Consider the following 26,772-nt stretch of genomic DNA (forward strand, 5'->3'; position numbering starts at 1 on the left):
CGGCATGAACTTTCAGAAAGCTTTAACTTGTGAGCAAATGTCATGAATTATGAATGCATTGTGTTAATTGCAGAAAATGATCAGTAATCTTTTTTTTTTTCTTTTTTTTCTTAGCGAAATCTAGCAGAATTTAAAAATCTAATTTCTGTCAGTGACAATTGTTGGTAATGTTATATATTCTAATGGGGTGTATGGATTCCATGTTTACAAGGTTTGTTTGTGTCGTAGGCGGCTGCAGCTGGTCTTGGCTATGTTGGCGTGTACGTCATCAACTCTTACCGGAACTATGACCACTTCCTTGAAGACAAATACACCATGATCCCTGCCGTGATTATCATAAGCATTGCGGTTGTGATGTTCATCATCGGCTTGATTGGATGCTGTGCCACAATTAAGGAATCACGGGTTGGACTGGGATTGGTAAGTATCACCATCACTTACTGTAGATGCAACAAAGCTGGGTGCAGGTACCTCCAAAGAGTGAACATATTTGTGAAGTGCAGTTCGCTATAAGCAGGGCAACCGGCAATTATGTGATTTTTGCAGCTGTGGTGTCTTCCTCATAATTCTGGATTTGCCGCATTTACCGCTTAATACATTATCTGCTACATAAACTTCAGATTTTTCAAAAACAAATTGTTTCTAGCTCAAACAGATCAAACGTTACTAAAAAACATGGAAACACGTGTTGGTGCACAATGGAATGCCCTTCCCAGCTCTTGACTGCTCACCTTTCTGTTGGTTAGTGCTATTTTTGGATATTAAACTGGTACTAATAAGATGAAACCTATGCAGAGACTGTTAACCAGTGTACAAATTTAAAAAAAAAATGAAGTTATACTATCACAATATGTGACGCATTATTCAGCCCTTTCTTGCTGCATACTTTAGTCAATCCTGCTGCATACTTTAGTCCTCACCTGCCACGTCATTCCAGTGGCCCTGCCTGTAACTAATGGTCTGGGAGCCTGAGTAACTGTCATCATGGAATGCTACTCGACCATGATACTTTCCGGATAATTACCTAGTTTGTTTAGATGTGAAGGGTGAATAAAGACTTTGCTGCCTTGGCATGGTGAGCTCTGCGCCTTCAAGCAGAGTGATGACTGGCATCCAAAGTTGATGGCCTCTGTGGTTCTGGAGACTGCAGGTTGTGACCCAGAAAAGAGAATGTACTTTGAACTTTATGCTAGACATCTTAAAGATATACTGAATTTAAATAGTGCACTCGATGCATAGTCCTGCCGTTTCTGAACTCGGGGAGAGGTCTTGTTCATTCATAAACAGTATACATTAGGAATAAAGACCCAATTCTACTTTTACTGAGCAGAAAGTAGACCCAATTCTACTTTTACTGAGCAGAAAGTAATCTCTTGCATGTCTGTGATCTGTGCAAGCACCTAGTGCCAAAGATGGAGAAAAGCCTCCCTACTACACATATATAGCTTTTTTACAGCAATGTTTGGGTCCTTAACCTAAACATAAATTCTGTTTTCAGCTGATAGAAATCTATTGGGTTGGGGATATATTTATACTTGGATTTATACTATTTTGGATAATTTACCAGTGTACAGCAATCCCCTAAACGTTTGAATCGTATAAATATTATAGAAGGAAACTTAGATTCCTGTTATTTAAAACCTATATAGTAGCCCTGTAACCTCATAAAATGGTCTTGATACTTTTTGTTGTTGACATAGACAAACGTCGGAGTCAGTTGTAGTGGTTACTCTTCTGTCTAGTTTGGAAGACTACTCAGTGAGTTGAGCATTCGCCGCTGATAAATGCATTGATCTGATCATCATGACTTAATAATTGTAGCAAGGACCACTCAACCTTCTGTCCATCAGAGTTTGGTAAATTTACAGCGCTTAGGAATGGAAGAATTGCAGTATGAAGCACTACGTAAAGGAGAAGATTGTTTCTTATCTACCTAACTCCACCCGAACCTAATCACAGTATTCTAAAACTTGGAACAGAAGATTCTTTTGACCATAACCCAGACCAAGGCAGTTGTATGAATGCAGCAGTAGGGGGCAGAGGTTAATATTTGCTTATTTTTTATGTAAAAAAGACTTTCTTACACCGTAGCGGTAGTTTTTGTGGGCCAATAATCTGACTGTCCAGAAGGGCATTTCAATTTTGTATCGAGTTGTCTGCAGGGTTCATGGGCTGTGCTTGGGCTTCACTAATCTAGACTGTAATCATGCTTATGATTCAAATTACTTTGACTTTTGAAGTGGCAGCTCTAGTCGGTGTATTAGCATATCTGCTAGCCATGCGAGACGGTGTTAGCAGGCTCTTGAGAATCCAGAGGTAGATTCTTCCTAGTGGTAGTTACTGAGATTTCCTAAAGAATCAGTGGAATAATTTATATGGCACTTTAGAGAAGGTCTTTATATTAAGGAAGATGGTAACTGTAGATCTTTAGCCCAGCGCTAGGTGCTCTCAAAGATGCTAGTAATCACCAATTTTGAAGGTAATTAAATGTAAGAGCACCTAAGGCAAGCAGTCCATGATGCAGTTTCTTACAGGTGTCCTTTTCTTAATCTAAAAGTAAATTTAAAACTTATTCATAGTTCTCATCTATCATTACCCTCCAGCTGCATGATAACTACTGTAATCAATATGGATGTCTATACAAATTGTTAAAAATATAACCATATCAAATATTTAAGGTATGTAAAGTCAGCAGTCTTAATTTAATCAAGGCTATCTGGAATATGGTAGGTATTGCAAAACTTGCATTACGTAATTTAAGGTAATTCTTTTTTTTAACAAAATCAGCTCACATCTGATTTAGTCAGCTACATTTATTCAGATACACCCATAGAATTCTGACTAATTATCTGTCCTCGTACAGTGATTGGAATTTAGGCCAACGCTCCTGCATTATGATTCTTGTGGTCACTAGTTTAGCAATGTATACCAGACTCATAAAGAAATTTAAGAGGCACCTTAAGTATTCAGAAAGCAGTTCCTTATTTTTCAGTATACGTTTGAGATTTGCAGAGTATTATGGGTAAAAACTTTGGGGTATCCATGCAAGTCACACCTCCCTGGACTCTCCTGAGTGTCTAGTTTTCAGAAATGTGTGGGATTGGTAGGTTTTCATAAATGGCCACCGAGCCCGGGGCAAAAAAAGTAGGTGCCCCCATTGCTAAACTAGCTCATTTTGTGATAAATCATTTTGATGTGTCCAGAATATGTTTTGGGCTCTTCCTTGCCGTGGGTACTTGGCCCACCCACACGTAAGGTATCATTTTTATCTGGAGACTTGGAGGTGCACTAGGTGGTAGGACCGGTGATCCCACAACTTCCCCACACAGAAATGTGAGGAAAATGTGATTTTATTTTTGCAGCTAAATTTGAGGTTTGCATGGGGATTCTGGGTAAGAAAACGTGGTGGATCCCCGCTAGCCACACCTCCTTGGACTCCACTGGGTGTCTGGTTTTCAGAAATATCTGAGATTGGTAGGTTCCCTAAATCGCGGCAGAACCCAGTACCTAAAACTCATGTGTCCCCTTGCAAAACCTGATCCTTTTGTGATAGATAGGCAGCATCTGCGGTTTTGGTCCCGGGCTTGACTGCTATCTAGGGAAACTTATGAAACTCATACATTTCTGAAAATTAGGCACCCGGGAGAGTCCAGGGAGGGTATTGCTTGCGTGGATCCCCCAATGTTTTCTACTGCAAACCTCCTATTTAGCTAAACAAAAATCCAATTTTTCTCACAGTTCTGAATGGAATCACTGCAGTGACACAAATGTCCTACCACTCAGCGTTCCCCATCAGTCTCCTGAGTAAAATTATACCTTCCTTGTGTGGGTGGGCCAATGACCTGTGACGGGGAAATGCCAAAAACATATCCATTGAGGGTATTGCTGAATTCTGAATTTTGTCTAGTTTTCAGAAATGTATAGCTTTCCGGGACCCATTATTGCTTCTATACCCACTAACTGGAAGGAGGTTGAAAGCACAAAAAATAGCAAAAATAGCCTATGTCCCAGTAAAATGCCAAAACTGTGTAATAAATGTGGTTTTCTGACAAGTCTGCCTGTCCCTGAAAGTTGAGAAGATGGTGTTTTCAGCACCCCAAACAGTTTGTTGATACCATTTGCAGGGAAAAACCAGACCCTTTCGTCTGCATCCCTTTTTTCCCCATTTGTTCCCAAAAAACATTTAGCTCTATTTTGGCTAATTTCTGGGACCCCTCCATGGGAATTCACAAAGCCGGAGTACCTTTAGAATCCTTAAATTGTTGGAAGAAAAGGACGCAACTTTGGCGTGAATATATTGTGGACAAAAGGTTACATTGGTCAACTAACCCAAATGTAAAAAAAAAAGGCTTAGCACGGGGGGCCTTGCAGCGAAGGGGTTAATTTGCTGTATGACTTTTGTGGTGTTCCAGCCTTGCTATTGTTTAACCAAAAATGTTTAACCAACAGGTGAATAGAGATTGCCCTGGTTGTGATCCAAGGATGAGTATTCCCTGGCTAGCCTAAGTTAAAAACACGTTTTGTTAACTGGGTAGGCCTAATCTCTTTACTAACTATGATAGTATAATAATAAGCAACACATCTTGGTTGAAGGATTCCTTATCAGTGCCATGCGTAGCCAGAGAGCCTCAGGGACACTATCGTGGTAAGTATGAAATAATGTCTTCTTTTACAGACTACTTCAGGCACTGAACTGTACCTGCTGTATACTCCAAATCAGTGGGAGAGGTCTCCTATTGAGATTCAGAACCGGTTCTATTTGCACTTTTTATTTTCCCATGGAGATGTTTTGAGATTGTTAGCTGCCCACCTTGCACTTCTGACCTAGCACCGCAGCAAATCCTAATGCACTTTACTGCCTTTTTGCTAATTCTATGTAACGTAGTGCACTGTGGGAAGCTAAAATAAGCCAGGACGTCTCACTTCTTGTGTTAATACAGAAGTGTTGCTGCTGGTATAGCAATTTTTATGAAAACATAAGTTGCTAGGCAAATACGAGGCACTTTGGTGGCTATAGTGCTTCTTACAACTTACTGACCTATAGCAAAGTGCACATCCCCTAAACACTTATTAAAAATTCTATTAATACTGGTTAGGTCTTGCCTACGCAACGTGCATACATAGGAGGACCTTTAGCCGTCGTGCTGTTTTTGGAAGCACACATGTGCTTGTGGCTGCATCCACCACAAGCACGAGTGCAGTACTTTCAAAAAGTGCAGACTGCACGCACACACCACTCCCGGGCTCACTTCTCCCTCCCATTGTCATTTGACTCTTCCTTTCTCTCCGCCCCTTTCCCTCCACCACCCCTTTGGTAACCCCACCCCAACTACCATTGACAAACAGCTCTCAAATTTCCCTGGCCCATGTGTGAGCAGCATAGCAAGGCTGGTTTTTGATTTGCATTAAAAAAAATATATATATAGTACGAATACGATGCGGAGGTATTGGAACGCTTTACACGAGCATCAGTTCCATGACACAAATTCCTTTTTTTTTTTATTTTTTTTTTATGGGCACGGGTGTAATAAATGATGTGCCCAGAATCCTTGAACATGGTTCCACAGATCAAAAGTAGGCAGCTCTGGTCCTAATGCAGCATCCTCTCCTGAGAGATCTGCATTCTGGGGCGGGTAGCCCTGTTCCATTGTAAATGCAGGACAACTCCCAGAATACAAAGTAACACACCAGGCTTGCGTGGGGTGCTCACGCATTGACATGGGAAACGTGACAGCTCCGAGTTCTCTTTAAACATGATTACAAAAAGGGGGTGGTGATGGACAGAGTATCTGAGTTAATCAGAACACTCCTACCCAGTCAACAGATCAGGGCTTGATCCATCACCGTTTTTTAGCTCACTGCACCATCCCAGTTTCAGAACCTTGCTGTATGCAAATTAGTCTGTCCCTGGCCCAGTGCATCATGGGAACAGGGCAGACCAAACTACCAAGCCAATTCTTCACTGGAAAGGAAACCAGCTTCCGGGGACCGGTTTCTGGCATTACAGCTGTCTTCGGCCCGGCTTGCTTGAATCCTGATGGTGCAATGAGCAAGGGACTCATGTCTGAGCATACCCTTCCACACTCATGGTGGCCAAAATAATTCCCATGATGCACTGGTGGTAGTTTGGTCTGCCCTGTTCCCATGATGCACTGGGCCAGGGTCAGACTAATTTGCATGTAGCCAGGTTCTGAACTGGGATGGTGCAGTGAGCTAAAAAACGGTGATGGATCAAGCCCTGATCTTTTGACTGGGTAGGAGTGTTCTGCTTAATTCAGATACTCTGTCCATCGCCACCCCCTTTTGAATCTCTTTAAACATGGCCATCAATTTTGCATTGTTGCCACTTTGAAAAAAGTGTTTTTGATCAACTGCTCAGCTTTTTTATTAAACACTCATCCTCATCTGGAACTCTAAGCATTCAGAATTTTAGAAAGACGTGAGGAACGACCTCGAGACCTTTGCTCAGGATCACCCTGGCAAACCCCCTTGCTACTTGTAATGCTAATCCTAAAGCCAGCATTTTCTTTCGGCAGGGGCCTTATCTGAATTTCTGGCTTGTTTTCTGCCTTGCTTACTTTGTCATGCAGAGTTTCGTGCACGAATGAAAATTACTTCAAAGACCTAAACAACACATCCTGCCCCGACCAGGCCCAGACTGGCCTTTGCAGGCACCGGGCAATCCCCCGGTCGGCCGTGAGGTTGGGGGCTGGTTTTGGACCCCAGGGGGCCAGTTTTGTTACAGGGTCGTTTTTTTGCAGCATAGCTGCAAAAACGGCACTAACAAAATCGGCCGAAAACCGGCCCTAGCACAGAGGGCGGTCGCACCCCCCAACCCCCCCGGGGGGAGGGGGGCCGGCCGAGCACTTTGCCAGGGCCGGTTTCGGTTCCCAGTCCGGCCCTGACTGCTGAACTAGAGGCCCAGCGGGGAAAATACGCTTTGGGAACAGTCCGTAATACTCTGTAAATGGACTTCTGTTGAACTCCTTTTCCTTTACCTTATAAGAGCAAGGAGAAGCCCGCCTTGGCAGACCGCCGATAACTAGAAAATAGATCTCAGGAACAGAAAGGCTATGCTTGACACCCTAAGAGTCCAAGCTTTTTCACCAACTTGCATTATGGTACTTTTAGTTTCAATTTTAACATGGGCTCAAAATTCTCACATTGCAAAGTTGCCTAAAGAAGCCGTTGCCAGAGACGAGGCGGCACCCGGCAACGAAGCCTGTTGTGTGTCTTCACACGTTTACCTTGCGGGAGCAAGCAGCAGCAGGCACAATAATTGCAAACAGATGGCGCCGCTGCTCGTTCCGCAGTATTGGCTAAACCTTTTTTAAATGTAGCGCTTAGATTCTTTACTGAGCACTTTACTGAAGTACTAGTTCCATTACAGAAATCTGTCAGGTGGGTGATAATGTGCTGCATGGCTAAACATTTACAAGGTCCTAAAGGCGAGACCTGTTGGCTATGCCAATGCTTGTTTCTTATGATTTTATTTTCTATGACAACTGTGATCAGCACAAAGTGGTTAAACTGTGGCTATATTGACGCTTTGTGACCTGCCTTCCACCTTGGCTTCTGACTCTGGTAGTAGGCATTACATTGTCACAACTCAACTGTAGTAAGTTATTGTAGTACGAACAGCAGTGTCATTTTCTTCTTACAGGAAACTAGACCTGCTACAACTCGATTGTAAAAAGGAGACTGATTTTATAGTGGGATTGCCGGCTGTCATGTGCTCTATCGCTTAGGATTCATTTGCAGTTTTTTAGTGGGCCTTGGATAGTTCCGAGATGTACGCGGTTACGTTTTTTCCTGTGCTTTGTCCTTTTTTGGTAATCTTTAGAATACTTTATTCTTTGTTGACATAATTTAACCCTTGCATCATCTCCACGCATTGTTTCTCATGAATCTTCTCTTCATTTTCTGTACCTAGACAGTTACCTAGTCCATATATTTATCTTTACTGTAGGTCAGTAAGGGATACGTTTGGGTTAGAATAGGGGTTTAAGTTAAAATAAATGTAGCGTTGTGACTTTGGTCAAAATTCTAGCCCTAAACAGGACTTAACCAAAGTAACGATAATGGTAGGAATAGGTTTAGGGTCCATGCTGCAGTAAAGTAAAAGTTCAAGGCCAATTAGTGGAAAGGATAGTTTCAAGATAATTTTTGGGCTTGGGTTTAGAATTAGGGATAGATTTTGGGGTAGGGTTAGGGGTGGAGTAGTGTTGGAATGAAGGGTAAAGGTAAAATTTAGATTAAGGATAAGGATTAGCTAAAGGGTGAGGAACTCCGCAAGATGCAGTTAATAGTGACCTAATAGTGTTGAGGTAATTGTATCTTGCTGTGACATCTCTACTGGCGCAGTAAAACAAAGCAAATTGAAGCAAAAATTGTTAAAAGTAGTGACATGTATTGCTCATCTGCTGTTTAAAAATGACCTGGTTATTTCTGTATAGAACACAACTTGTTATCCTTACCATAATCCTATTATCTTTTGCAGTTCCTATTCCTGCTTCTCATTATCTTTATTGCTGAAGTTGCCGCATTTGTGTTGGGATTTGTGTACCGTGGGAAGGTAAGTTTCAGTTTGACGTATTGGGAAATAATAAACACATAGGAAACATGTAGTGTCATGTTGTAGGACGCCATTCAACCAGTTATGTTTTTAGTTCTGGTTTTCTTACTGGTTCTTCCTATATTGTTAGGATTTTTCAGTAGATATGGCTGAATGCTTGTGCCTGCAACCTTGACTTGTTGCCACAACCTATTTCTGCACTCCTGGTTTTAGACGTCTTAGGGTTAGTAAGAAATGGTGTGGCCTTTCTTATAGGTGACATACTTGTAGTTAAGTGTCTTTTTGAAAAAAGACCTTCCTTATATCAAGTGGGGGAGAAGGAAAAGTCTGATCCCTTCAGTTTCCTTATTGTCAATACCAAAAAATCAATGGGGGAGAAAGGATCACTTGTCCTGAGTAACCAGAGTTTTATATTCTAATTGTATCCTGTTCTGATAAAAAAAACCTCATTCACGTACCAAGGCTCGGTTGGCAGTGTATCTTGATTCTCCGCCTTTTATTTTAGCGACGTGACCGCATCATCATCATCATTGGGTTTAGTTGTATGCTTCCTCCACCAGGAGGTAACCACTGGTTAGTGCAGTAGTGATTAGAGAGAAAGGAAGAAGTGGGGTGTTTCTAAAAAGGCTTAAATGTCCAGTAGACGTAAGTTTTTTAATTAATACTAGAGAAAAAGCCTGTTTAAAATAATTGGCGTGCGTGGGAAGCTGTATTAGGGGGCTAAAATAAAGGGCGGAGAATCAAGATACACCGCCAACCGAGCCTTGGTACGTGAATGAGGGTTTTTTTATCGGAACAGGAAACGATTAGAATATAAATCCCTGGTTACTCAGGACAAGTGATCCTTCCCCCCCGCCCCAATTGTGTTTTTTTTATATAAAAGACTGCCACATGTTTGGCATCGCCTTTCTAAACCCTGCTTTGGCCAGGGAAGACGCTAGTTACGTGTGCTATCCAATTCTCTTAGGCTCCAGAAGCATCCCAGGGTCCAGTGATCCTTCAGAGTCTAAAGAGGCAAACTGAACCTTTATTATATGTAGAGAGCACAGACTTTGCTCTCAATGGCTATGCCTTTATTGAGGAAGTGTAAAAAAAAAAAACTACTTCCTGGTTTTTCAGTGCTTGCCTAACTCAGTATGGATGGCCTTTTGGCTTGTTCCGAACCACTTTTCCAACTGGTTCTGGAAAACTGTCAGTTTTGTCATTGGCCTGAACTAGAAAAGGACAGGTTTGTATTATTACATCAGTAGGGAAGTGTATTGCGCATACCTTTTTTGAGGATCTTTTTACCAGTCCTCAAACGTTGACAGAGAAAAGAACGTGACTTTGGGGCAATCCGTTAGTTAGCCTACATAACCCCTTCTCCACTGCTTGTAAAATCTAGGGGTTATGCTTTAAATCGCCAAAGATGGCTTTGCCTGTAATGAGAGATTCCATTTTGTGACAATCTTGCTTTTTAAGGCTTACCTACTAGACTCTGCATGCACAGTCTGTTGCAAGACCTATTGTGGGCTTACTAAGAACATATAGTGACTTGGAGCCTACCCATTGTTGGCTAGCTTTTGTTACTCCCAATTACTTGGTTCTTATTCGTGTCCTGGCTTGTCAGTCTCTCTTCCATGGAGCATTGACTCTTTAACATCTCTTTTGATTTGGCTGACTTCCATGCTTCCCCTGCTTGCGTTTTCAAGCACTATATTATGGGTTAAGCATTTCCTGGGAGTGCATGTATTTTCCAGCTGTCCCCATTGTATACTTCTCTCCACCTACTGTCTGTCACCCATGTGCTTCTCTCTGCCGAGCTCACCCTCGTGTACTTCCCTATCCCCGATTACTTTCCTGACAATGTGCTTTCCCACCACCTTCTCCACTTTGCTGTCTTACACCCGTTGGGTCCCCACTCTCTGGGCTCTTTCTGTCTTCTGCTTTCCCCCCGCCCATGTCCCTGCATTGCTTCCTCCACAACCCATTCCCCCTTGTCCTCCTTTGTTTCCACCCCCACCCACGCACCTTTGTTGCTTCCACCACCATTACTTCCACATTTTCTTAAAAAAAGGACTACTATTTTTCTTTTGTTATTAATCCAACTAGGATTGTTAATTACAAAGAAAAAAAGTGTCTGCGTTGTATTGTAGGCGTGCATATGTACTCTCTGTGCTACAAAATTATGTGGTCAGCCAAGTCAAATGGCCTTTTTAAAATTCCTTAGCCATGTTGCACAGCATCGAGGATAGTGTGCAGCATAGCTAAAAAAAACATTGGCAAAGCCAGTAAGTTCCCAAAGCAAGACCTTCTTGCTTTGCCAATGCTTGTTTACTTGTCATGTTATCTAGAGAACCAGAACAGTTGCTGAGCGACAATTTTAATAAGGGATTATTGGTCAATATTTATTTCAAATGTTAATACAGGTTTACTTGATGTCAATGTATCTGGTTGAAGAGGGTGTGATTTTAGCATCTGTTGAGTGAACTCTTACCTTAGCCTCTGAAGATTTGCATTGATAAGTACAGCTTCTTAAAGGGGCAAAGGTTCACACTTCAATCAAATGAAAAACCATAGACATGCTAATTTGTGTCCACTGACCTGTCAGTTATGTCATTGGTGCGTAACATGACACCTTTGTAGAAGAGACTACTGCGGTTTTACTGCACTGAGCAGAAAAAAATAGGAAGGACAACTTAGAAATGGACAGTTTTGTGCTAGTGTTATTATTTACTCTGCAAAACGTTATCAATACAACTATTAAAAAAAATTAAGATAGGCTTAGGAAACGCACATGAGTTTGGTAGAACAGAGGCTTGGGCTCAATAACAATTTTGCCATTGCACTACATATTTAATTCCAACTAACTTCGCTCTCTTCCATTCTTTCCCCTTTCTTTTGTCTCCAGATTCCTTTTTTTTTCCCATCTCCTTTCTTCCTTACTTGTTCCTTCCTCATTTCCTTTTCCTCTTGCAGCCTCTCCTACTCCTTTCGTGCCCACTGGCTTACCTTCCTTACTTCCTTCATGTCCTCTCCTCACTTTCTTAATTTCCTTGTTTCTTCAATTCATTTGTTTCTCCCTCTAGTCCCTTTTTTCGTCTCTTACTTAGCTAAGTCATCTTTCGTCTCCTAAGTTTCCTCTCCTCTTTCCACGGGCCACCCACATGTCCAGGACCATTGTCAATGCGCAAGTCAGTATGAAGCATCATGTGGTTTAAAAAGTCTTTCTGTTTAGTGAGATTATAACATTCATCTGGTACAGATATTTTTGCAATCTGTCTCAGGCTCGAATTACAATAGGGCACCTTTCATCCTTATAGGCATGACACCGTAGACTGTCTGGAAAGTTGTCTATGCAACGATCTGCTGGCCACCAATTACTCCTATTCCACCTTAAGCATGGCAACGTCTCGATTACAACCGAGTGCAGCTGTAGTTCCTGAACTTGCTTTTCGGTGATGACCATATATTTGACCTGACCGTAGAAGGGGACTTAGAAAAGGTTAACAAAGGATGCTAACACAGTAAAATGAATACAATTTTTGTGACACTTGCCGTTTTACTGTAAGGCTCATGTCATTCATAGACCAGACTTTAATCTTTGAGCCACCCCACAGCAGCGGCTACATGGTTCATAGTACCAATGCTTCAATTGTTGCCCAGACGCACATAGGCATATGATCTTCACAAAGAAGCAAGGTTGTGTATGTCATTCTGCCCATCCACCACAGACCTGTTGGGGAAAACAGAAGTGTTATAAGCAACATTGAGGAAACTCTGGCAGGTGGATACTAGATTCAATCAGCAGGGATTACTGTATTGAATCTTGCCCACTACGTGACACCATAGACCCCTAGTAAACACAAACCAGATCATCTGCTGTAAATATACGTGGGCTACTCAGGGATGCCACTGAATTTCATCCTTTGGCAGAAAGCAGCCAGGATTATACTTTTTGTTTCCCCTCATCTACAAGGATAATTTCTTGCAACCCATGTTAGACTTGAGAATACTAAACTGCTTTGTGCATGTGCTGTGTAAGACATCACTGTTTTACAAAGGTGACTACACAAGGACTCACAACCTTGGGATGTTTCAGTCTACATCTTGATGCGTCCAAAACACCGACTACGTGAGATTCATGCTGAGACCTGCACTAGCTTTATAATGCTCTACCACTTGCCATCAAGTCTGCACCAAAAGTCTTTGTAAAAAAACTTCCAGTACTGGTTGGTCCATGTCTACCTATTCTTTGATGAATGGGTGGTGGTGGTGGTGAGTAAGACATCCAGGCAATGCCTGCAACAAACAAAACTGGTTATTCAGTTGTTCCCAAACTGGAGATTTCCCTGTACCACACACCACAATCTGACAACGAGGAAAGTGATGTGCCTTTTAGGCATTATGCCCTCTATGCCAGACTTAAGATGAGGCACCCAATGTTCATAGGCGACTGAATCCTTGGAGAATCTCAGTCCGGTAATGGCTAATCTTCAGAACTTACTACGCTGGTGGATCACCACAATCTGATAGAAGGCTGGGCCTACTCAGGCCCGCAGGTGACAATTACCACAGACCCCTGATAGGATAAGATACTACAACAATGACCTACTTGCAGGAGCACGGAGGGACATTCCACATGGGTTGTCACGACTAGCATAAAGCTTTGCACATTAGTAAAAAGCATTTGCCCGTTGTCTGAATTTGTGCAAGGAGCGGAGAACAGGTCAAGTAGAGATAAAACACTTGTACTGAAGTATGTCATGACGTGGAGTACACCTAATTTAGATGGGTTTGCTATGATGGAGAATATAAAATGCCAAAGCAACCACTTAACTTACCCACTACCCCAATCCCAAAAGAACAAGCTGTAGATAAATTGTTCAGTGACATTTGCCTTTACCCTCTCTGCAGTTTCTGTTATATGTAATACGGAGGATGTGACCAGCACCAATGATGATATTGGTGGCTCCCTCTGAGGCATACCAACTATACACTTGCCATTTAATGACATGGAGAGCCTGTACAGCCTTCTGTTTCAAAAAGAATGGACAAATATATAACTGAGTCCCAGGTCTCTGATCCACTATATAACATCTGAAAGTTTACAAACATGCCTCCATATTTTTTGTCCGTAGTAAAGGATGCATCCTGACCTACTAGGCATGCTTGCTACATAGTAAGATCTAGACGGTTTGCTTATCTTTAGTGGTACATCATGTTAACCCGTTACATGCGGCAGTTCAAGACGCTCGGTTTATAATAATTCTTATGTTATCCGGCCTAATGTGCGTGTCAATACGTGTTTGGCACCCAAAGCAGTCCACTTACAAAGTAGGAAACTCCAGTCCATAATCAGAATTCCTGTGATTATTGCACTGGCCTTTGCTTAGGCTCCTCCTATTAAATTTGTGATTGCATCAGTGTGTTTGGAAGGCATGTCGATAATTATTGTGACAGATCTCCTTTTATCACCTCAATGTCCACTGGCTAACTGGTTTGATCGTGCAAGGAATATGAATAATGTAGGTCGACTTATTGACATCTGTCCTGTGGTGTCGTGGACATTTATACCTAATTTTGAGTTGATTAATAAACTAATATTTGCTCAGTTTTTATAATCTTATTTGTGTGGCCAGTTTTTCATTTCTTTAAACTTTTACTTTAGATCAGGCCTGACTTGGATAAAAGTATGACGCAAGTGTTCCAGAAATATGATGGGAAAAATCCGGAGTCTAGGGCTGTGGATTTCTTGCAAGAACAGGTAAAGCATATTTTGTTTTTCTAAAAGTTATGTTTTTCCTTTCAGAATTTGAGGTACGTTGGACAGCCAAATTGTGTTGCTCTGCGAGGTGGATAATTCAGCTGAATCCTGTTTCTAAAGCTGCACAACAGTGAGCGGCTACATTATCTTAACACTGCACTACCGTCCAAAAAACAAAATACATTGGCAATGCTGCTTTGGATCATATATGTCCATCTTGACTTGGAGATTTCTGATTGCTGTTGAGGTGCTGCTTGGGCTAGATCTCTGCTTCAACACTGCAGCCACACAGAAGGGAGCAGGTGCCCTTCTCTGCCGCCTTCACCTAAAACAGCCAGAAGCCATTCTCTGCACAGTTGGTGGCCCTGTCTGGCTAGTGATCCCCAATCATGGGATTCCCCTCAGCCAGGTTCGAAGCTGCCTTTGCCTGTGAACATTGCTGATAAAGCCTGAAACTCGACTTATCTAACCTCACTAGATCTTACCACTATAAGGTAAGAAGAATACATGCTGTGACTCTAGTCCCCTTCCTACCAGATAACCTATGATCAGGCTACAAGCGAAGTGACTTGGGCATTCACTCATCGCTTCCCTGGTAGCCATCGGTAGGGCATTCACTCATCGCTTCCCTGGTAGCCATCGGTAGGGCATCCTCTGCCAGGCTTGCATCAGCCAAGTCCTCCGTTAAACTGCAAGCAGTGGCCATAATGCCAGAGGCACAGGTGGAGTGGCGTGAACCAAGATGCGCCAGGTCTCAGCCTGAAAAGATTTAGGCACCCTATTTACAATACTATATTTAGTGAACAGAGGGGGGCAGTGAATAGCTGTTCTTCACATGTATGTCCTTCATCTTTGTTTGGGACGCCGTCACAGAATATTACAAATATTTTAGAAAGATTGATGGCCATGTCAGGTTGGATTTTTTCCCCCCCCCCACTCAGCCAGTCCTAATGCAGGCTTCACCTACTGTCTGGGCCGGACTGACTACAGGGCGTTAAACATTTGTTTTGCATTTTTTATGAAGAAAAGCCCGAAGCCAGTCTTGCCCTGCCTACTGTGAGCCTGCCAACAAGACCAAAAAGGAGCTGAACTGGAGTCGGATGAGGCATACTTTAGCAGCTAGAGTATTCAGTCCTAGAAGAGTGGGATTAGCCACTTTACTCTGCCTTGTACATTGCATACCACTCATTTAAGTAAATCAGTCACTCTGCCCACTACACCTGGCTTAAAATTATGTGGCGTTCCATTTCAGATCAGTATGGGCTTGGTAGCCGTGCCAGGGTGGGCTGGGAAGCCGCACCCAATTATGGCTTTCCATTAGTTGTGCCAACAACAGTTCCACCCACAGGTAGTTTGCCAACCCTGCTCATATAGTCAAAGGGACACATTCTCTAAGTGCATGTCGGTCACCCTAGTCATTGCCCAAATCTCTCTCTATCCCACAAATGTCTTTCAAGGCATAATTATTGCCCAAAGGAATGACCACAGCCTAAAAGTAAGGAGAACTACCAGAACGGCCAGATTCACTCGCATTCTCTCCCGCCGCACATACATCACATGACTCCACTAACTCCCCATTTATATACAAGCACTATTCAAACTCTTCAACGCTTTCAAGGCACTACATCACTGGCCCGCATACCTCAACAATGGCGCCTGCTTTCAGAAACCTTTCAGACACCTAGTTCGTATGGACTCATACTTGCACAAATCCCCCGCATAATGAAAACCAGATGTGGTGGTCGCACCTTCTCCTAAAGCATGGAACAACCTGCCACTGCACATAAGAGCCTCCTCCTCTTCTCTGAATTGGACAAGAAGCTGAAGACCTGACCTTTTCGAGTACTCCCACTAGACCCTAGGTGTGCCTAAACTCACACCTGCTCAGCGCCAAGATACTCTCCCGAGGGATAGTGCACTCTACAAATCTGCATAACCTAAACTCTCTCCTAGACCTCCTTCGCATAGATCGCACCCAATAAATCATGTGGGCGATCAGCTCTTTTTGAGGTTCTCTGGGACGAAGGAAAAGGACTTTGTTCAGGTGGATAGTCCGCTGCATTAAGATTGGATCGAGGGCGGAGTCCATCAGGGCAAAGGCTGCTACCACTGCATTGGCGCACCACTGCCTTGACAGCCAGGTCAGACGGGAAGGACTTTTTCCCCATTTGCTCCTGCAGGTCTTTTTGGTATGAGTCCATTCAACGTTATAAGTTGAAATAAAAAATATAGGTACCCCTAGTTTCCAAGTACACAGTCAACAATGTATGTGACCTTCTGCCCTCTGATACTTTTTACCACTTTCTTGATCCACAAAACGCCACATACTTGCAGTCATTTTGTAGTCCATTTCGTTACTAATGCTCTAACGAATCCCTTGACTGATCTTTTGACATAAATGTACATTTTAAAGTGTTGTACATGCTTATTTATACATCATGAGAATTACCCATAAGTTCAAAGTGCTTTTCGAGTGGCTGTATGATTGCACAAACCTAGAAAGTATCTTGCAGTAAAAAGTGTTACTGACTTTCCTTCCTCCTTCTTTGGTATCCAAACATGCCAGTGCTTTCAATGAAGGCCTCACCAGGCTACTTTCCTTGTTTCTTTAATTCTGCCAAAACATCTCCTCATAAATGAGAACTGAGATTACTCGGTTAGCCAACGGCAAGGCCAAAAAGCAGGTACTCGGACCAAAAAGCAGGTACTCAGACCTATGCAAACGGGCCTTGCACACTATCCCAGTCCATTCACTTTGCTTGCATCAGCAAACAACCAATTTATTTTTTGCAAAACTGCCTCTCAAATTAATGTTCCATCTAACCACTTGATTTTATCCTCTCACCACACACTAGGCTCAAAGTTACACTTGGTGAGGAAAAAACATGGCGGCAGTATCAAAACATTTCCATGTGTCCATCATACTTCACAGGTGCCAATCTTGTTTACGACCCAAACTGGGACATATACTACACTCCACCACAGAGGATGCCATTTCATTCAGCAAGTTTATTCTCCTCAACCGACTGCAGCAATTGACCCCATCCCACGAAATAGCCAGGTAGAAAGAAATGACGTAGGTGCACCCAGTCAATGGGTTCCGAGTCGACATACACAGCTTTGCAATTTGATCAATGACCAAATACCAGAGAACTGCAAGGCTCTCGGCTTTTGCTATTTTCTTTACCATCCAGTTAACTCCTGCTCATTAACATCCTCCTACAACAGTCTCTACTTTAACTTCTATCCAGACAATACCCAAGAGTACCGCCAGATGCAGGGCTCAGAAAATAATTTTGAAAGTGTTTGCTTAACCTCTACGCCCTATAAGAGTGAATAGCTTTGGATGGGCTCAAGCGGAATAGGTCAGAAATTATGAGATCCTCTTATTCTGCTAATGCAGAATTTAGAAGCCTCACAAACCTAACTGAAGCAGCCTTTTTCAACAACCGAAACCTTAAGGGAACACTTATTGGACACTATTCACAAAATGCAATGACCTTGATGGGGAGCCTAACCACCTAATAGCAAAGCATTAACGTATAAAAGCCGATGGATGAAGGGGACCATCTCAAATCTAACTTTCTTTCAGTTATCTTTTTCTATAAATATTGATGCCACAAGGTCTTCCACAGAACTAAAGCTGTCTGCTAACGCCCTAGCTTGACCTAAATACCCCAGAGTACACCTCTGCAGCAACCTCATCCTACACACCCTAGTTAGGGCTGTTGTCAAAGGAACCATCTACTGACTAAGATTTCTTAGACCGATCATATTGTACTGTGCCCAGGAGCACCATGCTGTTGTTGTGAGCTCCATTGTAAAAGCTGCGCTTTTCCGTTTCAACAGTTGCGCAGCCAGATTCAGTTTGTTACAGATATTTTACTTTTTTTTTTATTGTTTTAAATTTTTGCAATTTCTAATATGTGGTGGTTATTTTAAAATAAATTGAACTGTATGTTTTGCAAATATTCCTAGAAGGTATAAACCATAATAAGCTAACTAAGCAGAAATGTAAACTGTGCCATAATGAGCTTCCCCAAACACCAGATAGATAAAAAAGAAATAGAAAATGGAGCAACAAGCCTATCCACCGAAGTAAATCCAGTATTGGAAAAGCTAATAGGTCTGGTGTTGGCTGCCAGCTTTTTGTCTTTGTAAAAGCTTGCTTTGTCATAGTTTTTGTAAAGATTTATTGTTGTGGGGACGCAGCTGGGCCCTTGTGTGTATGTGTATATAATATGTATGTATGTATTGCCATAAGGGAAGTACTTTGAGCGAGGGTGTGCTTCCTGTGAGAGCAGAATCACTTACAGTGAAGTTATCATGGGGCTGAAATGGGCTGTCCTACTGCTTCGTGCTGTATGTTGTAGTAGGCGGAAAAAATGTTCGACACAAAACCAGATCAATGGCTGGCGGAAAACCCCTATATTTTGTATATAACATGTTAGAAAAATCAGAAGGCATTGGATAACATCTTGTCTAAAAAGGATACCAGATTGGCTTACACATGTCTCCACTTGCTTTTTTATAAGGGCCAAAGTCCAGTTTTGAAGGCCTGTACCTAGCCTTCAAATACATTTCAGATTCTTTCTTCACCTCTTTCCATGGCAAAATGTAGCGACATACCAGGTGATACGCTCTGCGCTTCGCCAAGCACCTAGGACTTTCGGCTTATTACACACACACACATTCAGAGCAGTAGTGGATAAGCTTTATTGCATGCCTGTAACGATTGGAGTAGCCTGTCCCTGCACATCATGACCCCCTATGTAATAAAACTATCTTTTCCTATTGCCACTTTTAATATTGGTTGAGGGATAATGTGGATTAATGACAACTATGCTTATTTCACACTTTTTGCAAAGGAGAAAAAGCCAGTGGTGTACTGTTCTATTCAGCATTGTATTTTTATTTTTGTGTTTTGACTTAATGGCATCTTGTTTAATTGAGTGGCTTTTTCTTAGGCTAGGCATATGTCATTGTGCTACAGGACTAACTACGTGTTTTATGTTGACAGTTGCAATGTTGTGGTGTGAATAATTCTACCGATTGGGGGCACATTCCTTGGTCTAACGGCACACGCAATAACTCCGTTCCCGAGAGCTGCTGCAAGCACAATGTTGTGAACTGCACCGGAAGCCTGGCTGAGCCTGCAAAACTCAACAAAGAGGTACGTGTGGCTCAGTGTATATGATGTCGACTTCTCTAAATGATCAATAGAATTGTAGTCCTCTGAGATGGTCTGAATTTCCATTTTCCCCCCTCCAAGCAAAAACTGTAAAACCAGGGTACTAATTGATTCTCCCAAGATGTGCCACTAATGTCAAACCGATGTAGTAAATAGCAATCTGCTGAAAGTCCTTAGTGAAATGTGAGAGAGGGAATTAATAATTTGGGAGGAGTTGACCCACCAACATAGTCTGGTTCTGTCTAGCTAGGTCACATCACGGTTCACTGAGAACTCTGTTCAACCCCTGTTAACCATTACGCAAGCAACAGCAGACTTTTCCCTAGGGTAATGTGAAACAGTTTTGTCAGAACCCCTTTCAGAGGGCCATGGGGCATGCAGGGGTTGCTGGGTCTAACACTGGGAGTTTAGGCATTTCATTCCTGATGTCCTGGGGCTCGACCTACTATGGATCCTGAGCAGCCTGGTCAAATACTGCTTTAGCACTTGACTATCTGTAGTAGAGCAGGTTGAGCAGTCAAACTATTTTCGGGGAAGGGGGTTGGGCGTTGGAGGGGGGGGCACAACTCGGAATGCGAGCAGCAACAATAAATGATTGTCTAGTATAATTGCTTTTATTAAACAAGCATTTGCAATGCAACAGGTCTCGCGTTTGCAGGAGTTTTAGCTGTTGACATTGTAAATGGGAATGCCTTTTATTCAAGTTGTTTTGAAAACTTGCAAGCGGTGAATAAACACGCACTTTGTAGTTATAGTCCTTGCTTACGAGAAGCAAGGCTGGCAGTAAAAGCAGAGCAGTTACTGCCAACCTTGCTCCTGGTACACAAGGACTATAAGTACAAAGTGCTTGTTTACGCACAGCTTGCAGGTTTTCCAAACACTTAAATAAAAGGCATTGTCATTTACAAAGCCAATGGCCCAAACTCTCGCCAACATTATATTTCCTTAAGCCTGCATCTACTAAAGAGATTGCACAGTATTACAAGGAGTTCCCACGCCTGTCAGTCAGCTGTCTTTAGTTAATGATGGGGCTATAACTCTTCATTTCCAAGTTTTCTCATAAAGGGAATTGGGTCTAAATGTGGGATTTTTCAGACATGATTCACGCTGGCAGCATAAGTTTAAAATTATCAGACCCATTTTTGTTGCATAAGATAGGTGCCCAAAAGCATACCCCCTGGACGAAAGCTAATAAGAAAAAGTACCATACAGGCAAGGGCAACTTCATACCTCCAATAATACTTGATCATTTCGTTATCTCCTTTTCAGTCATCAGTCGTGCTGATTTTGTGATTTCGATCTCCTAATAAAGTGTGGCGCGTGGCCAGCTTGCAACAAATGTCTGCCGCAAGGAATGCAGTGCCAGACGGTGCACAGAGGCAGCCTGTGCTTCTATGCTCTGTGCACAGCCGGCTGCTTCAATGAGGGCAGGCGGAGGAGAGCCACCGGAGACAAAGCCGTCTGTCTGTTCAGCAGACAGGCACTGCGCATGGATAGGCGTGTAAAAAAAACAGTACAATCACCCTGTCATTTTGAGCAAGTCACTTATTCTCCCAGTGCCTAAAGCAAAATGAACATGCGCTTGTACAATGTAAGTGGTGCTTCTTTAAAGTGCTGAGCGCTCCAATACATTCCGGTCGAGTCAAGGCTATATAGAAAACTAAGTAAACATCACATGAAAACATACTCTGGAGTAAATGAGGCTGGAGGAGGAGCGTCGAAGGGGAGGCTGATGATAACAAATAAGAGTGGAGAGCTGCAGCAAGTCTCTTTTTGCAGTTTTATATAGCGCTATCTCGACGCAAGGGTATCAGAGCGCTGTACATGAGCACCAGTTGCATTACAGATTGACACATTCATTTTTAGGCACGGGGAAATTAAGTGATTGGCACAGAATCACAGGGTGTTTGAGCTTCCCACCGGACTTGAAGCTAGTTCCCTAGCTTCAAAGTCGGCAGCTCTAGCCCCTAAGGCACAACATTTGTACACAAACAGAGCTATTACCTCCAATTCAATGCATATACCATTGCAGCATAGTGCTATATCTATAACTCTCTTAAGTACAATCCTTTTGTTCAAGTTAAGAACTTTAGCTCAAACTCTCAATACTACAACCATGTAGAAGGAATGAGAAATTCCATCCACACATGTTCTTCTCGTACCACCAAACTGCTGTTACCAAAGTATTTATTGAGCCATGTGACCAATTATTGCATCCAAAAATTAGAACCCACCAATCCGTATCCCTGTATCAACATTTATACTGCAAACAATTATTCTGTACGGACCAGAGAGAATACCGGAAAATAGGCACTCCCATTAGACAAGAACACCATCTAATAAGCCTCAATGCGGTAATTTAAATAAATCAAATGTATTTATTCCAGATCGAAAACAAAGAAATAAAGCTAGATAACGACAGCCTTCAATCCCAAACTTTTTTGCAGTTTATGGTTACTTACACCCAATCATTATTTGCGGACCAGAGAGGAAACTGTTAAACTAGCAGTTCCATGTCCGTTCTTTATCAAACAAACGTTGAGTGCGGACCAATGAGAGCAAACTAATTCCGATTGGCTGGTTTCCCCGTGATCCCGGTTCCCATATTTCAATAGAGAAGAGCGACGTGAGGGTTGGTACTCATGAGCTGCAGCTTCTCACAGAGGTTTGATGCCCGATCTTAGCTGCAAATCGAACCGATAAGCAAGCGCTGGTTTTGTGCCAACACCTTCTTTGCATGCTAGAACCTTTTGATATGTCTTATAAATATGAATTCATGGAAAGTCAATTGGAATGCAAAGTGGTTTTTGATAACACATTATAATAATAGTTGTCATAAATGACACAGACCCATTTGGCAGGCATGCCTGTTCTTCTAGGTACAACCTGACATCCGCTGCATAATCAGCAGATGTTCACAAAAAAATAGTTTCTAGTCACAGATCAAAAGATAAGCCCATCCTCTCCCTTCTCTCCTTCATGCTCAGTGGCAATGAGGTGTGGGCGGGGCAGGGTCTCGGCATCGGCTCTCTAGATGCAGCATTTGGCGCTACATACAAACGAGTCATTTTCCTGTACATCATAATGCCATCACCAAAATAAATGTATTTGCATGGTAAAGGTACGCACCTGTGGAGGCGATTCAGTGCTGGAGGTGAGTCAGGAGATGTGTGGAATTTCCCAAAGTTCTCAGGGGACTCAGAAATTAAAGGTTCTTTCCATGAGTTGAGCGCCTTTTTTGCCTCTAACAACATATGCGAGGCTTCTCCCCTTCGGCAACTGTTTTCTCCAGTGAAATCATGAACGGACTCGCTTTTTGCACCTTTGCCCTTTCCTGGTGCAGATATATTCACAAATAACGCCGCATCCCCTCAGTTCAATTCCACCTGTGTTTCGACCTCAGCACTTCAACAACACTTTTATAGTTGTGCACTCGCTTGTGAAAAGTAGTGCTGCTCTGTGATTTCTTGTGAACGGGGTCTGCGTAGGCTGTGATGCTACTGACCGTTCCCGCACGTGGTAGTAGCGACAGCTCATCATGATTGTGTGAAAACTCTCAGAAGGAGCCCAGCAACCCGCCGCTCTTGTGAAAAGTCTCTCTCTGTCAGTGTGAACCGGCTTCCCCGACGCCCACTATTGGAGGCGCTTAGATCCTCGCGCTGCAGTCTCTCGGACAATGGTGAGGTGCAGTCTAGCAGACGCCAGTAAAGGGCTGGATATTCTGGTGTTCGAAGCTCCGGCGTCTCTTGTGAATGTGTGAGTTTCCCAGCAGTCTGTGCTTCTTGTGGGAAAGGACAGTTCCTTTGGTGTGTGAAACTCTGTAGTGTCTTGTGGATGAGTGTGTAAAATCGTGCCCTAGACAGTTTCTGCCGATTGTGTAAAACACAGTCCTGGTGCGCTCTCGTGTGAATGATTGGTGAAGCACTCTCTCCCTCTTGTGAAAAGAGCACTTCCTCTCGCACGTGCAGATGTGCACTCTCCTGCAAGGAGGTCGTATTGTGGGCTTTTGTTTCTGTTATTTGTGGTAAGAGATACCCTCCCCTGCTGTCTGCAGCTTTGAAATTACTACTGTTCAGCTATATTCCAGATTTGTCTCTCTTTTGGTGTTCGCAATACTCCCGGTCTCTTGTGCCCAGCAACCTCCCGGAGGTCTCTCAGCGTCGAATTACTCTGCAGTGTCTCTGAATCAATTGACCTCCAGCAGTCTCGCTCCGGCGGGAGGTGTCAGTCCCTCTTTCTTGCAGTTCCTGGGGTTACTTTCTCCTGCTCCTCTCTGGTCTAACCCCTGCCGTCTCGCCTGACGTGCAAAAGACACTGCCGCCTCCTTTTAAACACCTACAGCCTCCTTCTCGTGACCATGTGGGCTCACATTCCTCCTGGCAGCGCAGCAGTCTCTTGTGGCACAGTCGAAGGCCGAGCCCCGTCTCTTCAGCGCCAGAAGCGTGTACTGCCTCTTGTGAAGCAACAGACTTCCTTTTGCGAGCCTTTAAGGGCAGCCAGCTCCTGGACAGGCAATAAAACTCCGAAACCCTCAGAGGCAGAGAGGGAGGTAGTGAGGAATTATTGGCCACGCGTCCGGTGCGAGCCTTAGACTTTTACATATCCTAGACTGCTGTAAAGTCCGAACGTGCCGGTTCTATGAAACAACCACAGCAACGGGAAACAAGTAAAACAAGGCGGAAGAGACGCGAGACGCCAGCGGCCAGTCGCGTGCACATCTCCTGTTGTAGTGATCGGGAGAGTGCCGCCGCGGTGACCCGGAAGCTCTTGGCCGGCCGGCCAATCCGCTCGCGGCCGACCGGAAGTCCCGCCTCCCCAGGTCCGCGAGCTGCCGGCGCATGGAGCGCCCTGCCGTCCGGTGTAGCCCGGGTCCCCAGGAGGGGGCCGGGGAGAAGGAAGAGTGTGGCGCCTGTTGCGGGGCTCCTCTGACCTGAGGGAGCCCCGATTTAGATGGAGACGCGCCGTGAGGAGCCCCGCCGGAAGAGCGCAGTTGGTGAGTGGGGCCCAGGGCTGATGTAAAGTGCGTGCGTGCCTGTTTGTATGCGTGGGGGGGGGAGTGTGTGCGTGTGTGCGCGAGGGAACGTGTGTGCACATGCGTGACTGTGTGTGACTGAGAGAGAATGCGAGGTAGGGGATAGTGTGCCTGTATGTGTGCCTGTATGGGTGCTGTATGCCTGCGTGTGCATGCGCGCGCCTGTGTGTGTGTGTGCGTGCGCCTGTGTGTGTGTGTGCGTGCGTGCATGCAGAGAGGTGGGGGCTGCCTGTGTGTGAGCAAGGGCTTTGCGCATGCGCAGCGGCTTTGCGCATGCGCAGCTACCAAACGCTCGCTCCCGAGGTCAAATCCGACGCTCGTAACACTTTGGTGTCCACTCTCCTGAAAACGGATCACATTAGTTGTCGAGCTGACAGCATTCATGCTTCGCATGAATGCTAACGTCAGCTCGACCTAAAAAACAAGTATTTATTTTACAGCTACCACCACAAAGGGAAATACGACATCACAAACAATTCCTCTTTCCTAGCTCTAGCCGTTATCGTGTTTCCTTGGGGCCAATTGGTCCAATATTAGTCTTGCGCGCATCTGCTGGGTCGGAGTACCTGAGCGTGCCACCTTCGTGTGCTCTAGAGCTGCTGTCTCCTGTAAGTTCATCGCCCTCGCCCAGGCGGCTCCGCTCGGCCCTCCTCAAGTTTCTCACACTGCCATGCAGCCATTGTGGCTGAAGGTTCTTCATGGCTACTCCAAGCTGGATAAGTTCTTTGACTGTCCCACAATGAGTGTGGGGGGGGGGGGGGAGGGAGTGTGAAAATCCTGATGCTGATTCACAATGGTTTTGAAAGCCTGCAGGGGTCAACAGCTGCCTCTCTCCTCCAATGACTATCTCGATCTGGTTAGACTTCTTACTTGGCCCGGGTGGCCATCTCTGGCATACAGGGTCACCATTTCTCTTCTGCAAGCGGGCTCCGACCCGATCGGCATAGCAGGTTGCTTCACGCTGGCCCCTCCTGCCATACGGGGTTGCTGGCTCACCACTGCACACTTTGCCACGGCCCACTCAGTATGGCAATCTCTTTTCGGCGGCCCCTCGACATACTGGATCACCTGGTCCTCCCTGCACATGGGCGATACTGCACATGGGCGATTACTCGGTTGGTGCAGCAATGGTCACAGCTCTCTTCACAGCTAACCCCCTCTACATACGAGGATTGCAGACTTTCCCTGCACGCAGGCAACAACCCAATTGGTGCAGCAGCCCTCTCCTCACACCTCGCTAAGGGAATCCATTCAGCAGGACTCCCCTCTGGACTTCGCTCCCTCCAGTACTCTCCTCTTCCTCACTAGGCACACTGGTCTTGTCAAACATCTGAGTCTTTTGTTTATGTTCGAAACCTGTTTCCTTCTGAAGTGCTCGCTCCCCTGTCCTCGTTCTCCAGAAAGCAGTCTCAGCAGGAGTGACTCGAAAGCTTATACCACAGGTCGTGGGAATGACTAGGAGTTCACATCTGGATGTTAGCCACAATGATATTGTATCAAAAGGTTAGCCCAGGCCCTCAGCCCTACTCTTCATGATTCTCATAGCAGCTCAATCTCCTTCCTGAGATGTGCCCAGCCCCTTCATCTTGACCTCTCTCAGAATCACAGAGCACCCTTTGAAGTGTATTGCGGAGCCTGGCTCTCCCTCTCTATAGTGCATTCCACCAAGCGTACAGGAATGCAGCAATGCACATCTGCCTGGGAGTGTTCCTCTACCTCCTTTCTGTATGGTTCACCATGCAGCCCTGTATCTCCCAAAATGAAACCCAGAGTTTGCCGTGTATTGTACCACTCGTAAGCACGCATACACCTAGCATGTGCATGACATAATATGCAGCCCTGTATCTCCTAAAATGGAACCCTCGGTCTGCCATGTATTGTACCACTTATAGGCACACATACACCAAGCACATTCGTAACCTACACGCACTGTTCATCACTACACCCTTCATTGCAGGCACACATTACATCCAGCACAAACATAGAACATGCACACAGGGTACAGTGCTGCATTATCCCTTTATAATACCATTCACAGACACACACACTCCGCATATGTACACCACAGCACATTACCTGAGTGAGCCTGTGGTTCTCACTCCAATGATAAAGGTAAAAGGGCCTGTTCACACTTACTGGTCACTACACAATATGCTTCCGCCACCGCACTAATGCTGCCTAACTCCTGATAAAGGCAGTAGACCTTTCACCTCAATGAGGGTAATGCT

The 26,772-nt window shown here is 44.2% G+C and overlaps 1 protein-coding gene across 1 annotated transcript in view; it reads left to right on the plus strand.

Annotated features, from left to right (window-relative positions):
* LOC144817898 (tetraspanin-36-like) overlaps positions 1-26,772 on the plus strand; it is a 98,216-nt gene that overhangs the window by 44,256 nt on the left and 27,188 nt on the right. Inside the window, exons 2-5 of the mRNA XM_078674796.1 lie at positions 229-420; positions 8,501-8,575; positions 14,226-14,321; positions 19,342-19,494. Of these exons, the coding sequence (XP_078530922.1) occupies positions 229-420; positions 8,501-8,575; positions 14,226-14,321; positions 19,342-19,494 (516 nt within the window). The remainder of the gene's footprint in view (positions 1-228; positions 421-8,500; positions 8,576-14,225; positions 14,322-19,341; positions 19,495-26,772) is intronic.

The sequence above is a fragment of the Lissotriton helveticus genome, chromosome 2_1 (assembly GCF_964261635.1).
Source record: "Lissotriton helveticus chromosome 2_1, aLisHel1.1, whole genome shotgun sequence".
Taxonomy (NCBI): domain Eukaryota; kingdom Metazoa; phylum Chordata; class Amphibia; order Caudata; family Salamandridae; genus Lissotriton; species Lissotriton helveticus.